At 45.0% G+C, this 15166-nt stretch overlaps 1 protein-coding gene and 1 long non-coding RNA gene across 3 annotated transcripts in view; one reads left to right on the top strand and one right to left on the bottom strand.

The window, feature by feature from the left end:
* The window catches only part of LOC132448919 (uncharacterized), a 25236-nt gene extending 13031 nt beyond the window's left edge, over positions 1-12205 (bottom strand). The window contains exons 1-4 of one of the 2 annotated variants that reach the window (XR_009523452.1): positions 11927-12205; positions 9153-9214; positions 8949-9047; positions 5364-5508 (exon numbers count right to left, since the gene is read on the bottom strand). This is a non-coding gene — a long non-coding RNA (uncharacterized LOC132448919). The remainder of the gene's footprint in view (positions 1-5363; positions 5509-8948; positions 9048-9152; positions 9215-11926) is intronic. The other variant, XR_009523453.1, reaches the window with a different exon arrangement.
* On the top strand, positions 12205-15166 carry sp9 (sp9 transcription factor). The gene is made up of 2 exons (XM_060040474.1): positions 12205-12345; positions 13205-15166. Exons 1-2 carry the CDS (start codon positions 12325-12327, stop codon positions 14507-14509), a joined length of 1326 nt encoding a protein of 441 aa, XP_059896457.1. The 5' UTR covers positions 12205-12324; the 3' UTR covers positions 14510-15166.

Here is a 15166-nt window from a genome sequence, read left to right as displayed (position 1 = left end):
CCTCTTTGAGGGGTTTAGAATCACCATCCAATAATTCTATGATCACCAGGCCTGGCTGTTCCCAATGGTTCTTTTCACAGCGGACAGGGATGCGGGGGAGATTGGGGGGGGGGGGGGGGGGGGGGGAGGGAGGGCCGGGGGGAGAGGTGGGGGAGAGGGCGGGGGTGTGGAGGAGGAGGAGGAGGAGGAGGAGGAGGAGGAGGAAAAGCAGGAGGATTCTACAGTCTATTTCAAGCAATTCATCTTGCAGCACCCATTAGAATTCAAAATATTTCGACCTTCAATCACGGAGCATGTTATCTGGAGCTGCGGCGATCTCGAGTCAAGATGGATCAGACATTTTACTCTAATCACACGGGATGAGTGGAGGCTGACAAAAACTCTTCATTGTCGCCAAATCAAAGTGCTCATTTAAAATCGCTCTGACAGCGCCTCACCACTGCCCACAAACATACGGGAGGAGGAGGAGGGAGGAGGGAGGGAGGGAGGGCTGCCCCCCCCATGCCCCCCCCATGCCCCCCCCCCCCCCCCCCCCGCGGCAGACATGCTCAAACGATATGGACGGTATGTATGTGTGAGGTTTTTATGTTGCATTAGCTTGTAAAAAACGAGTTGTATAAATGCAGAAGCATCGCAGGTGCGTGTGTACACAGGGCGGTGTTACCTCCGACGGCCCTCTGGTTCGGTAGCACGTACAACCGACGGATCGAGTGGCACGGGCACACGACTAAAACCACGAGCCAAGCTGTACATTCACATTCAGAGCTGTCGTTAAACGATCCATATTTAACCATGCACCAGTCGTATATTCTGAGAGGCTTCGCGTCAGGCTCCGCGGAGCCATGAACGTCATCGACAAGACGGGCGGTTCATAAACGTCCTCTTTGTTTGACACGCCTCGTACAGTTCGGTGTTCTTCAGGTGTGGATGTTGGCGATGAGGGATGTTTCAAAGTCATATAATGCATAATGATATAGTAGGATGCAACCGTGTGCTGCTGTGTTATTAGGTAGTATGAAGTAATGCTATACCCAAACTGCTTTTTCTTCAACGCATCTCGGGAAACACACTTTCAATAAATCTTGTTTCAGAATGTAATCCGAACCAGTTTTGTGAATGTGTGTCATCATGTTTGTACATGGTACAATCAACTAATCCAACTACGATAGAGTAAATACATGAATCAATCTGTCCATTTTGAAAGAATGAGAAAAGTCCACCTCTAGTCTGATGTCATATAGTATACATATAGCACGTTTATTATAGTATACTATACATACATAGTGTACATATCGCAGTATATATAGAGTATACAAATTCCTAAGATGCGTTTTTTTTAAATCTGAATCAGTCAAAGCATCTACATTTGCAGAGTATGCATATGAAGAACCAGTGAAACACATATAGAAGAGAGCAAGAGAGAGCGAGGGAGGGAGAGAGACAGAGACAGAGCGAGAGCGAGAGAGAGAGAGAGAGAGAGGGAGAGATTGTGAGCGAGAGCGCGCAAGAGAGAGAGCGGGAAAGACACATGCACACACACAAACACAAAAGTGTCTCTTTAACCGGACTGTAAATAAATCTGTATACCGGGGAAACGAACGACCTATTTGTTGCAATTAGATGCTGCAAAACCATCAATACATCTAATTGCTGGAAAGGAAAACGCAGCCTCCAGGAACGGCCTGGGAGCGAGGCCAGGGGAGCTGGCAGTCTTTCCACAGGGGAGACAAGGAGACAAGGGGACCAGCTGAAGTGGAACAGGACTGTCTCCTCTTCACAGAGCGAGGGGCCACGTGGGTCTGCAGTCTGGGCAGAGCTGGTGGAAGGAGAGCGCTAGGAGCCCGCGGATAACTCCCACAGAGCACTGCGGTGCACTTTATGTGGGCACATGTTGTGTCACGTCCGTTGTGTTACATCTTGCCTTGTTTTGAGGCTGATGTGCTGGGAAAAAAAAAGACACCAGCAGAACTCTACTGGTTGCGTAGTCAGGGATTCAACTTTTGAATTGAACTGCACGGAATCAGCTTTCAGGATGCGATGTCTTGTTAATAGTTTGTTGGAAGGGTTTCGCTGAAAGCGAATCCAATGTTTACACAGGCCTTACAAAGCTATTAGAGGGTGAAAGAAGGATCCATCACGAGCACACGACTGGCAGAATTGAGCAACGAAGGCTGACTCAAAATCCAGCAGAAAGCCTAGTTTGAGGGAGGCTGGCACCAACATGGCTGGCACCAACATGTCTACCGCACAAATATGGAATATCATATTATTCTACTAAAGCAAGTATGTACACATCAGCTTCTTTTTTTTTTTTTCCATTCTAGCTATGTGTAAACCACAACTGATGTCGATGACGTAGTGTTTCTGGATCGCCTTCCCTCGTTACCTTTCGACATTTTAACAGCTCACCAGTGTTGTTTTTGTGTCTGGATGTGTTTTTTGTGTCAACAACTCGTACTGTCTGTGCTTGTCCCGCCACGCTCCACCAATCACAACACGCACAGTGGTCCCCCCCACCGCAGAGTCACCCTGCACTGTTTGTGTCCATTCTAGACACAAACGTGCCCGCCGTGGACGAGGAACAAACCATAACATCAAAACACAACTAAACGTGGATTCCAACCCGACCATATAATCAAGCAATATAAACAAGCGACTTGAATATGCAAGCAGGCGCAGCCTTCCACCAGATAAAGCCATCTGTATAATTGCATAACAAAACCAGCTATGTGTAATGGTTAACATGTGAGACGTGCCACTGAGGCCTCTACGGAGCTAGCTAGCGGGGGAAAACACAATGGGATGTCAAAACAGATAGTTGTTAAACGCACAAGACGTTCCCGTCGCACTTCCTCTTGCATGTGGGAGTCGGGACTGTTTTGCAACGAGCAGAGACAAAAGGACTGGCTCGGTGTGAGGCCCTTGCATGTAGTGTTGCACTTCTGAAGGATTAAAAGGGAATGTTTTTCGTGTTTTAAGTATGCACGACATGTCTTGTCAACAGGCCTGCCAACCGAGGCACTGTGGCAAGGAGAAGAGAGGCTGGGGGATTGAAACGCAAAACACAAACACAAATCAAAACCCAAAGGGCAAAGAGAATCCTCCTGCGATGTGAATATGAAACGCTGCGTCTAATCGCCACTATTTACATATAGCATCCTGCCGTTTTCCTTGTGCTCTCTTTCAAATCATTACTTGCTATGTCTTGGAGATTGTTGACATTACTTGATCTGGAACCACGCAGTCACCACCCCTGCGATCTCCGACAACATAACCCCCCCCCCCACCGCCCCCATGCAGTCTCTCGGGCAGCCGGTTCAAAAGATGTGCAGAAAATGGCCCTGCAGTCAGAGTAACGCACTCACACAGTCCAGCAAGCGGCGAGGACTGGCTAACAATATAGGATAATGGTCCGTATTTTAACCCTGTTGATTTGGCCACTCTGCACTCTGTCACAAGCCATGGGCTAATCAGAGCTCTTCACGTAATAGGGAAGTCAAAAATGCATACAATCAGAAAAACACATTATGCTGTTTCTCAAAGAACCGTTCCGACTCAATATTGTAGGGTCCGCAATTTGAATTATTACGGTAAAGCCGTGGAAGAAAAAGTAGACGACAAAAGGAACGACAAACTATTTCGAGACGGACAAAGGACTATCGGCCATTTGTGGACAGGAGGTACTTCACTGGAATACCTTTCTGCGAAAAACATATCCGTGTCCCTGGCCGGTATCAAAATAAGTGATTTTTAGCGTTTTTAAACCATCTAAAAACAGTGCCGGTGGCCTGTACTTTAGATAAATATCACAGAGATGATAGACAGGGGGCCGGTCTTAGGCTCTTTTATTTATCCTTTGTTGTGCCACCAGCATAATCAAATGTGCCATTTGGAATCAAATTACAGGAACTTGCGTCGGAGCCGCTCAACTGTGTACTTTTATTTTGCTAACCTCAGAATAGCTACTGATTGTGTGAAGACCAAATCAGCCGCGGACCGAATGCTTTCCCCCCCTCTCTGTGATTCCCGTTCAGGGAGAGGAGCCCCAGTGGGAATGTGTGGTTTGATTCCGGCGTCGCCGCTCAAGGCTGTCAGCTGATCCTTGCTTGGGTCACATAAGAATGATCTTTCTTCTGCCCCAAACAATGAACCGCAGACCGACTGGCACGCTAACTCAAGACGATTTGGTGTGGATAATAACGTGGTGATTTGGGATCCTGTCAAAAAACACGTAATTGATTGGACTCCATCAGAGGGACTCACGCGTCGTATGGAAGATTCTGCATGAACTGAGGTGGGAGGGGGGGGGCCTTGGCTAAGGCCTGGGCTGGAGCGTCTTCACCAGGCTGGAGGGTGGGGGGGGGGGGGGGGAGGCAATGATGTCCCCCACACTGAAGCCGGCCCCTCTTTGCTGCAACACAACAAAAGGATGTCATAAGAATGTATGAATGAATGAATCAATTAATGTAAGTACCTGTATGTGTGTATGTATGAGTGAATGAATGTATGCATGTATATAATGACAATATCAATACAGTGTTTGACCCTTCTTTGGATTTATAATGTAGTGAGTCACAATGTTCTGATGAAGGAATGAATGAATAAAGGAATGTATGTATGAATTAATGAATGAATGTATGAATTAATATATATACATATATATATGTAGATAATATAATGACAATATCAGTACATTGTTTGACCCTTCTGTGGAATAGCGATCATAAAGGCAAGCTCTGATTAACAATGAATGAATGAATGAATGAATGAATGAATGAATGAATGTATGTATGTATGTATGTATGTATGTATGTATGTATGTATGTATGTATGAATGAATGAATGTATCTATATACTAATATAATGACAATATCAATACATTTGCTTGACTTTTCTGTGGAATAGCGATCATAAAGGCAAGCCTTCTGAGTCACTGAAGACTCAGACGTCTTTATTGTCCAGACGATGAGACACACAGGAATGAGAAGTGGGTGCGCCGTTAACCACTGACAGTAGCTACAGACAATCTACAGCCAACGGACAAGAAACCTACAGCACACAAAACCCAAACGGTCTTCAATTCCCATCAGGACTGATTGCAGACAGAAAACAGGCAGAAAGCACAGAGAAAAACAGCTCGAACATCAATAAGGACGCGGGAAAATCGGCCATTAATATGCAAACAATAGTGTTTTCTCCATTACCTAAAAGCACGGAAGAAAAGCCGCCATAACACAGACATCGACGAGCTGTCCTGCCCTGTTGTCTGCCTTCACAATCCCCGCCGCTGCAGTCGTTTTATGACCTGTCGCCACCAAAACAAACCTGAGTGTGAATAATGTGTGAATGGTGGGACCCCATACCTGGCAGCCCCGCGGAATTGGCAGAGGAAATCACAGCGTTCATGAGGAATGGGCACTCTGCTTTCATTTGGGTCAATGGTGCAGAAGGGGAAATGTTCTGCTGCCGCTTGACTCTTTGTCAGGGCGGTTGAAGAAGGTTGACTTCCTGAAAAATAAAAAACAGCAGCCATGTCAGTCCCTCCCGAACACATTGTTATGTTCCAGCCGTCCACCCAATACTGGATTACCGCCAAGAGAATAACCTCTGTGAATTATAATACACATTGAGAATCTCTTTTTTTTTTTCTATACGTGAAGTAAGTGAGTCAATTATACCGAACAATTGATCTTTTGAGTCGAAAGTGCGCATGAAATAATCCTAAACACACTTACCGGGTCAGATAATCCCATAATGGATCAATTGTACTCGGAGGGCAAATTATATTTCTGACCTAAACGGCTGAACGTGCGGGGCCAAATGCTGTGTCATGTTGGGAACAGGGAAAGCTTTTTCAGGGTACATATACAGGCAACACAATGATTCAAAATGTAATAATAGCCAGGCAGTTTACTATAATCTAAGACTTTCCATCTCTGTTCCTTCACCTGGTGCTTCACTTTAAAATGATTGGCTGACAGGATCTACAAGAGTGAAATTGTCTAAGATTGGCGCATGCATTATTTCCCTATACAAAGCATCATTGTTTCTCCGAGGCACTGATTGTGCTGGCTTCCCCCCTTCAAAATGGTTGCCTAGAATCCACTGTTTACATGCCCCCAATTGGTCCGTATCGCACAGTAGGTATAGGTTTCATAGCACGTTGGAGCAGATGCACAAACGCACCATGTCTACTTGCCGCATGTATGTGTTTGTTTGCCGGAACAAAGGCAGATAACCCACAGACTAATGCTTAGTTATCAGAGGGGTATCAGACAGCAAGTGTATAGTGTTTAGTAAAAGGTGAGTTAATGCTCACATGAAAGCAAACCACGATAGACAATTGAATAAGAGGTTTTTCTATTTGTCGCAGAATACAAACCTTGTTGTTCTCTCTATGAATCAGATTGTAAATAATACAACAGATGTAGGTGTTGAATGATAAACCTTTACTTTACAATGAATATAGGCATACGTATAGACACATATACCTACACCTAGAATAGTCTAGCTTGCACACTGCGCATCACCATCACACAGTCATAATGTAGCTCTAAGTGTAAAATATGACAGAACAGCTAGGCACGTGGAAATCCGGTATTCATAAGGTGTTCAATATTTCTGGTGGTCCGTCTCCATGAACGCCGCTATCCTCATTATAGCACAGGTATTTATCGGACCAAAACAGTTGTCAAATCTCTTTTCAGCCCAGGGTTCAAAGGTCACAATATCTTTGTAGAATAGTGGGGAAATAATGGGAATGAGATTAAAGAGGAGAATGGACAGAGATCCAGCCAGCGTTGGTGGTTTACATGTCCGTAGGAAAAGGCTCACTTAAAGTGTAGCGGATCAGAGATTTCATTCTGCTATGCGTTTATAGAAAAAATAAAGCATGCATGATTAAAAGGCATCAATACTGGGGTGGTACCAGCACCCCTTTACATCCCATTGCCCTGCCCCCTATTTTCATTGGCCCTGACTTCTGTCAATCAAATAATGCTGGACATTGTATTGCTATGCACACATTTAACGCAATTGAACGCACAGCTTCTATGTGTTCAGGGAATATTTGTTTATATAACTGTGGCTGCTTTCTGTATAATCAGACGAACAGAAATATATACAGCTTGCGCAAAGCCTCTATTGAATCGTTGGTTCGCTGGTTGCCCTCCCCTTGAAATATTCTGGTTCCAACAGAGGATATTTCTCTCTAGAAAAGTAGCGAAAAGGAGAGTGACAGTAATTGGGTGGGACAGTTTTCAACTTTACATCTTCTATATTCTTTGAACAGAAACAAGAATATTTCATCGCACAAAAAAAACAAGGAGATTGATCTTTATATTATGCCGAGAAGTTGAAGGAGCACCAACAACAACAACAAAGAATGGCTATTTGAGAGAAAACAGTAGCCTTTTTTTTTTTGAAATCTGGCCCTATGGAGAATAGATTTTTCTATTTCCAACAATGGCTAAACGGCCAGGGACAACGTGAAATGAATGGTGGACACTCGATGCATGATCGAGTTCGCTGGACTGGCCATTTCTCTGCCTGCGTCGTTGTTGCCTGGTTTATTGTCTGCATCTGACAAGTCAATTAAAGAAAAAAAAAAAGATCTATCCGAGAGGACTTTGACGGGACAAGGGGATTGTCACTAAGAGACAATTACATTCACATCTCTGTGTCTTAAAGGGACCACTGAAGAGCATGCTCGACCCTCGGACTGTGTAAACGAATGTAATGAATTAAGTCATGGAACCTAGAATTGGCCCCACAACTGCAAATTGTTCCACAGCCCAGGAGTAGGGCTAAGGCAAAGACAACTCATGGCAGATGATATAAAAGAAACAACCTGTCAGACTATCTCAAGTGCACTTGGCAGTTACTTTCTGATATCTTGACCCTGACAGATGTGTGCCTCCCATTACAACAAACGGGGGGTTGCGAAGGTGCAGACGTCTAAGGGCTTATGGTGACTCCGGGAGACGATATGTATGGTGCTATCGTCACTCCCTCTCAAACACCTCCTGGTCGCTGAGGATGGCTTTTAAGATCTATACGGGCATCTACAGTGTTCTTTTTTTTTAGCAGAAAACATCAGAAATATGCAAAGATGAAGAGGTGTCGGTTGAAGGCTGAAGACACTGTTCCACTGAGCAATGCAGTAAATCTTCTCACACTGTTTACATGTGACAGACGTGTTCATTTAGGAGAAGAAACAACTATATCACCAGGATCATAATATCAATCACACTGCAGTCTAGAGTGCAAGTTATGTACGACATGCAAAACATATTCTGACATTTGTTTACAGATCTTTAAATCTTTACATTGAAAGCAGCAGGTTGAACACAACCTAGAGTGGGACAGTTGTGTAGCTCACTAGCTTCACACATTCACCAAGAGTAACGACTAATGAAGCGATAACCAATAGAGATGTGTCCCACTCACCATTAGTGACTTAAAGTAAGTATATAATATACCTATGTACACTGTATATAATATAGTAATATACTACATCATGTGCTGAATGGAGAGAGTGTGATCACAGGGGAGACAACATGGGCGAAGTGAGTGAAGACACACATGGTTGCAGAGAAACCATCTTTCCATTATGATAAAACCACTGAGCATGCAGTGATGTTTGAGTCCACCTGTCCCTACACCGGGTAAACACGTAAACAAATAAACTCGCGTCCGTGCAAACCAGAGACAATGTCCAAAATACCACACAAGCATTGAGCGTGCCCTATCCCCTGTATACATTCTACATGCATTTCACCTGCACACATGTGTGCGTTTCTTTGGGGGAAACGTGAACACGCAACGACAGAACTACTACACTACATGGCGCAGTGCAGCGGTCGTCAGATGTGTTGAATGTCAGTTGTCACACGCATGTGGTTCACGGACACAGCGTCCGGAGGAGGTGTTCAGACGGGATTACTTACCCCACATTAGGAAGGCCTCCCATTCCTCCCCTCAAAGAGCTGCCAAACCTCCCAATCAGTAGTGGTGGTGGTGGTGGTCTCTGTCCTCAAACACCCCCCCTACACCCAGATAAAGATAATGGGGTGATGCTTGCACTTGCATGTTATGTAACCCACCAGATATGCACATGGTCAAAGATGAAGCGATACCCTGACAGAACACACCTTCTTCTGGGGCGTTTTGTTAAAAAAAGTATCTGAGATCTGTCTGCAACCCCAAAGATTGCCTGGTTGGTGTGAGTGGAAAGAAGGATCCTTTTAATAATTGCGATCTTTAGAAACTCTTCCATGTCTCGCCTTGGACCACGCTCCAGCGCGTCCACTCGCCGCTCCTAAAATAGACCCTGCGTTTCGCTCGAAATGAAAGTTGTCACTGAGCCTGGAAACCAAACCTATGTTCCACATCTGGCCGAAACTTAGATTCTGTCCAGTTCTGTCCTATGCGGACAAACTTACTTTTGGTGTGTTTGGGGAATTTACATTCTACTTTTTCTACTCAATGCTTCATTAATTCATTGAGACCCCAAAACAGATATTATTATATTATTTTCAACACTTTTCAAATATTAATACCTAAGGGTAATTAGCATTACAATGCATCCCTTTAGCATTTAAGGATTGAAAATGTCTAAACCAAATCCTTTAATTAACCAAAATAAATAAAATAATGTATGTAATATATAAAACCTCATCTAAAACACACTCTTTGGGATACAAGGGTAAATTCAATTAATATTTATTTTTTTACTTCCAAGATAACAAAGGAACAGCTAGCTTAGCAAAATATATTTAATATAATATTCATCAAAATTTGTAGACAGAAATATAGACTCCATGGATACAACAACTAACCATATAGTTAATTGTCTTCAAATACTGCTGTCAAATAAACGCAAATGGGGGACTCGTATGCAGAGATTCGTCCTTAAGTCGTCTTGTTGAACATGAGATGAGGATCCAATAATGTGGACCTAAAGCCAAAAGGGCTACCTTTGAAGTAAGAGCCTAAATGAATAGGTCTGAATTAATCATTTATCTTTTGTTGCTCAACGCTTGATGGATGTACCATCACTTAAACTCATCACAATAGATGCAGAGCGTTTTGTCCGACAAAATAAATCATTCCTATTGTTTAAGGTACATTGATCAATCTAATGGCTCGTAATAGCCACCTAATTGCCACAGAAAAGTGCTCACAAATGGGGCTCGGAATTATAGATTCAACAGAAAATTCTCATTTCAATGACAAGCGACGATCATATTCAGCCACACATATTTTCCAAAAACAAAAAATAGAAATACTAAATGAGATTCGTGGGGGAAAATATATATTACACTAATGTGCTTAAATAGCCCTTAATAGAAATGTACCAATTATTTACCCTTTATAGGCCTACACATTTTTTTCAGTGACATACTGTGTTGTTCTTTAAACCGATTAAAAGGAGTTCTTGCAAGTTTAAATGCAAAATTGGAAAAACACTAACTTATAATTATTCTTCATTTTAAATAAAATAAAATAGTTAACAGCTCTTTTTTTTTGACACATAAATGAATAAATACGTTTTCAAGAGTATAAGAAAAACTGTCCTCACGCGTTGCATTCTTTCTTTTTTAAGCAGTCAAATTATTTTCACTTCGTTTGCAACAATCACCGTTGTTTATGCAGAACGGACATTTAATAGCCTACTGTTAATAGCACTCCACTAAATTGCCATGATTGCTAAAATGAATCAATTTCCTTGGCCGCGTCCAGTATTTGATAAAATTGTTTTTTATTCTCTCCTCTCTGAAGGTGGGGATTTAAAAGAAAAAAAGGAGGCTTTAGTGAAATTGCTCTTGCAATGACTGCAGCATTCAAGCACCATAATGGCGGATTATTTGCTCGTTTTAAAAACTCTAATGCTTACACCGTGGATATTTTCTGTCCTGGAAATTGCTTTAACTTTTAAAGGGTTGGCGACAAACGTTAGAGCAGGTCAATTTTATATAGATGCATTATCGCTGCGTGCATTAACAAGCCAATTAGCATGTTGTCTAATTCCCACTGAGTCCACGGAAGCAGATATCCGAGACAGTAAAGCTGGGAGTAAATGATAGAATCACTCCTATAAAATACGTCTCAGAATTAATTAATCTTTCATCCAGTCGCGATAAACATTCTGTTTATTCCGCTTTTCACCCAGAATGAGATGGTTTTCCCTTTGGAATTGGATGGCATTTCCTTCAAAATAAACTATTAAGACACAAAACGACAAGTGGATAATATTATAGTAACACAGCTGTATCCGTTTGAGATCCGTCCAATTCCACAACTTTTGAGTGTTAAATTATTGCTATTTAAAACAAAAATAACACAACATTCAACTGCACGCAGGGATGCGCTCTTATAATAAACCGGGTTGTTAATTCTCATGAACCGCGCGTGTGAGAGCGCGTCTGACGCTCTGGAGCGCACGCCTGACGCAAGGGCAGAAAGAAGCGCACCAATTCTGAGCGCCCTGACATTTAATATGTGCCCCGTTCATTTAAACGCAGCTGCCGTTTTAATTCAACATCAAATGATTGCAATGTATCCGGTTAAAGTTGTTTTTCTTGACGGCAGCTAGTCAGCGCCTCGCCATGAAGCTGAAAACAGCTGGGGCCAATTTAAAACGCTGCCTAATGCAACATAGGACAAACAACCCGAGGAGTGGGAAACGGTTTCACGCCACTTCTGTCATAACTTCTGAAACCAGTATTCGTTCTCACTGAATGCCACATTTAATACAACCACATTTCCCTGAAAATGCCATGCCTGTTTTTTTTCCTCTTCAAATTGTGATTCCACGTTCATGATTTAAATTCATACTCGAAACATCATTTCCACTGGAGTTGGAGCAAACAGATCCAGCATCAAACACGCAACACCGACACACAAATATTATTACAACTCTTACCTGCTTGGGCCCGGCTCACCTGGACTCGTGTCTAGAATGAAAGCAGACATTGATTCCGGACAGCAGAATTATAAAACGTATTTAAAAAATACAAAATCTCATCTCACTTGACAGTCAGAGCGGTGCTGCCCCAACAGATGATTGACGTGAGGCTTTGGGGCGGCTCCCCTCCGCGGTCTGTCCGCTGATTGGCTCGCCCTGGGCCCAGCCGGGAACGCCGCCCGCTGATTGGCTGTGCACGGCCGCAAGCTGTACTTCAAAGAAGACGCTCTCTACAACTAGGTGGAGTGGCGCTGCAGCCGGGAGAGGAATAGTGGGACTCGAGTTAAAACGCCGCCGGAGTGGTTGGAAACGTACACAGCATTGTAGGCAACTTCACCGCAGTACAGACTCTGGATATGGCTACGTCTATACTCGGGGTAAGAGTGTGTTATACTTGTGTGTGTGTGTGTGTGTGTGTGTGTGTGTGTGTGTGTGTGTGTGTGTGTGTGTGTGTGTGTGTGTGTGTGTGTGTGTGTGAAGCGGTGGGGTTTTGTGTTTATATCCTGTGAAGGAAGTTGTGGTTGTTTACAGGCCAATGCATTCCAATAGAGCGGAAACAAACGTGTTATATTAGTGAACAGCTTTCTCTGGAATTATTCATTTTTTTGTGGTAATCAAGCGGAATTAATTATATATTTATGTGCTTCTATGTGATCAATATGCAACTTAACAATAACTTTTGTAAATGCAATGTTTTGCACTTAAGCCTGAAAAAACTTTGCCAAACTTCTGAGCCATCCTTCTGCTACAATCACATTTAGTAAATAATAAGAATTTGATGGGGAATTTCATTAGGCCTATAATATATATTTACTAATCTGAAAATGACTTATGACTTTATTGCAAAAACAGCCTTCATTGCGACATAAACCGAAAGCGGTGTTGGCCCTATCAGAAGAAGACAAATATATATAGCATACACTAAAGCTAAAAAAAAATAAAACAAAAAAAACAATCGCTTCGATTCGCGCAAAAGGCGCCTTTAAACTACACGTCCTCCATTACGCAAAACCAAGTTTCCGCGCCACTTCCGCGCCGTGTGTGTGTGTGTGTGTGTGTGTGTGTGTGTGTGTGTGTGTGTGTGTGTGTGTGTGTGTGTGTGTGTGTGTGTGTGTGTGTGTGTGTGTGTGTGTGTGTGTGTGTGTGTGTGTGTGTGTGTGTGTGTGTGTGTGTGTGTGTGTGTGTGTGTGTGGGGGGGGCGGCTTCATTAAGTTAACTCTCCTTCTCTCACTCCAGGAAGAGCCACGTTTCGGAACTACCCCACTAGCGATGCTGGCGGCAACCTGCAACAAAATTGGCAACACCAGTCCTCTGACCGCTTTACCCGACTCCAGCGCGTTCTCAAAGGGTGGATTTCATCCGTGGAAACGGTCTTCCTCCAGCTGCAACTTAGGCTCCAGTCTCCCCGGGTTCGCGGTGGCCACCAGCCGCGCGTCCACAGGACTACCCCCGTCCGGAGGCTCGGGCAACAGCGCGTTCTGCCTGGCCTCCACCTCGCCCACCTCCTCCGCGTTCTCCACCGACTACAGCGGCCTGTTCTCCAACTCGGCGGCGGGCGTCGCGTCTCAAGAGTCGGGACAGTCGGCCTTCATCTCCAAGGTCCACGCGTCGGCCGAGACACTTTACCCGAGGGTCGGCATGGCGCACCCGTACGAATCGTGGTACAAGTCGGGCTTCCACTCGACCATCTCCGGCGACGTGACGAACGGCGCGTCCTCGTGGTGGGACGTGCACACCAACCCGGGATCATGGCTGGACGTCCAGAACCAGGCGAGCTCACTGCAGACGTCCCTGCACTCCGGCACGCCCCAGGCCATCCACTCGCAGCTCAGCGGCTACAACCCGGACTTCAGCACGCTCACCCACTCGGCGTTCAGCTCCACGGGCATCAGCCCCTCCGCGTCCCACCTGCTGTCCACCGGCCAGCACCTGCTCACCCAGGAGGGCTTCAAGACGGTCATCCCCGCCTACACGGACGCGTCCGCCGCCAACGCGATGATTTCTGGCGCCAGCTCTGGAATAAGCAGCTCCTCGCGGTCCTCCCGGAGGTACTCGGGGCGGGCGACGTGTGACTGTCCCAACTGCCAGGAGGCCGAGCGGCTGGGCCCCGCCGGGGCGAGCCTCCGGAGAAAGGGACTCCACAGCTGCCACATCCCCGGGTGCGGGAAGGTGTACGGTAAGACGTCGCACCTGAAGGCGCACTTGCGGTGGCACACGGGCGAGCGGCCTTTCGTGTGCAACTGGCTGTTCTGCGGGAAGCGGTTCACGCGCTCCGACGAGCTGCAGAGACACCTGCGCACGCACACCGGCGAGAAGCGCTTCGCGTGCCCCGTGTGCAACAAGCGCTTCATGCGGAGCGACCACCTGAGCAAGCACATCAAAACGCACACGGCCGGCGGCGGAGGGAGCAAAAAGGGGAGCGACAGTGACACCGACACGAGTAACCTGGAGACCCCGCGGTCCGGGTCCCCCGAACTCATCTTAGAGGGGGTCCACCCCCGGATCACCATTAAGGACCAGTCGCCCCACGACGAGCCCTAGTGAGGTGACCCCCCCACCCCCCTTTACCGAACCTAATCCAGAATTGAATCTGCACAGCATTGAAAAACGGGTCTGTTTGAAAAGACGATAATCGAGAAAAAAAATATTGCAGGAGGCGTTTTGCAAAATCATAAAAAAAAACATTTCTGTTCACCTTGAATACCGAATATTATACTGCGCTGAAACCATCTGTGGAAATGCAGAGCTAAAGGCCTGCGGGTGTCTGAAGACAGGGTGATGGTCTGCAGTGATAGGAGTTTGCAGTGAGAGGGGTCTGCAATAATATTGGTCTTGCAGTGAGATGGGGTCTTGCAGTGATATGGGTCTGCAGTGATATGGGTCTTTCAGTGAGAGGGCTCTGCAGGGTGGTCGCCAAACCTGTTTGGCGAGTCGGTGGGACAATGTGAGTGGCTTCTTGTACATGACGGCTGACTATGTGTTCTTTTCCATGTCGATGTTCTGCTTGTTTTATTCGTGTTTGGTGAACCTGACATCAGGGAGTTTCATTTCGACGCACTTTGTGGATATGTATGTAAAAACAGCTTTTTCAAAAAAAGAAACTGAGTTAATCTTTTTATTTCTTTGCTAAAATATATAAATGTTTACCTGTATAAAGTCACACGTATAAGCCTTTCATTAAAATGTCTAAAAAAGAAA

The sequence above is a fragment of the Gadus macrocephalus genome, chromosome 20 (genome assembly GCF_031168955.1).
Source record: "Gadus macrocephalus chromosome 20, ASM3116895v1".
Lineage (NCBI taxonomy): Eukaryota > Metazoa > Chordata > Actinopteri > Gadiformes > Gadidae > Gadus > Gadus macrocephalus.
Note: the sequence above shows the minus strand (reverse complement) of the source record. Positions and strands in the feature narration are given on the sequence as shown.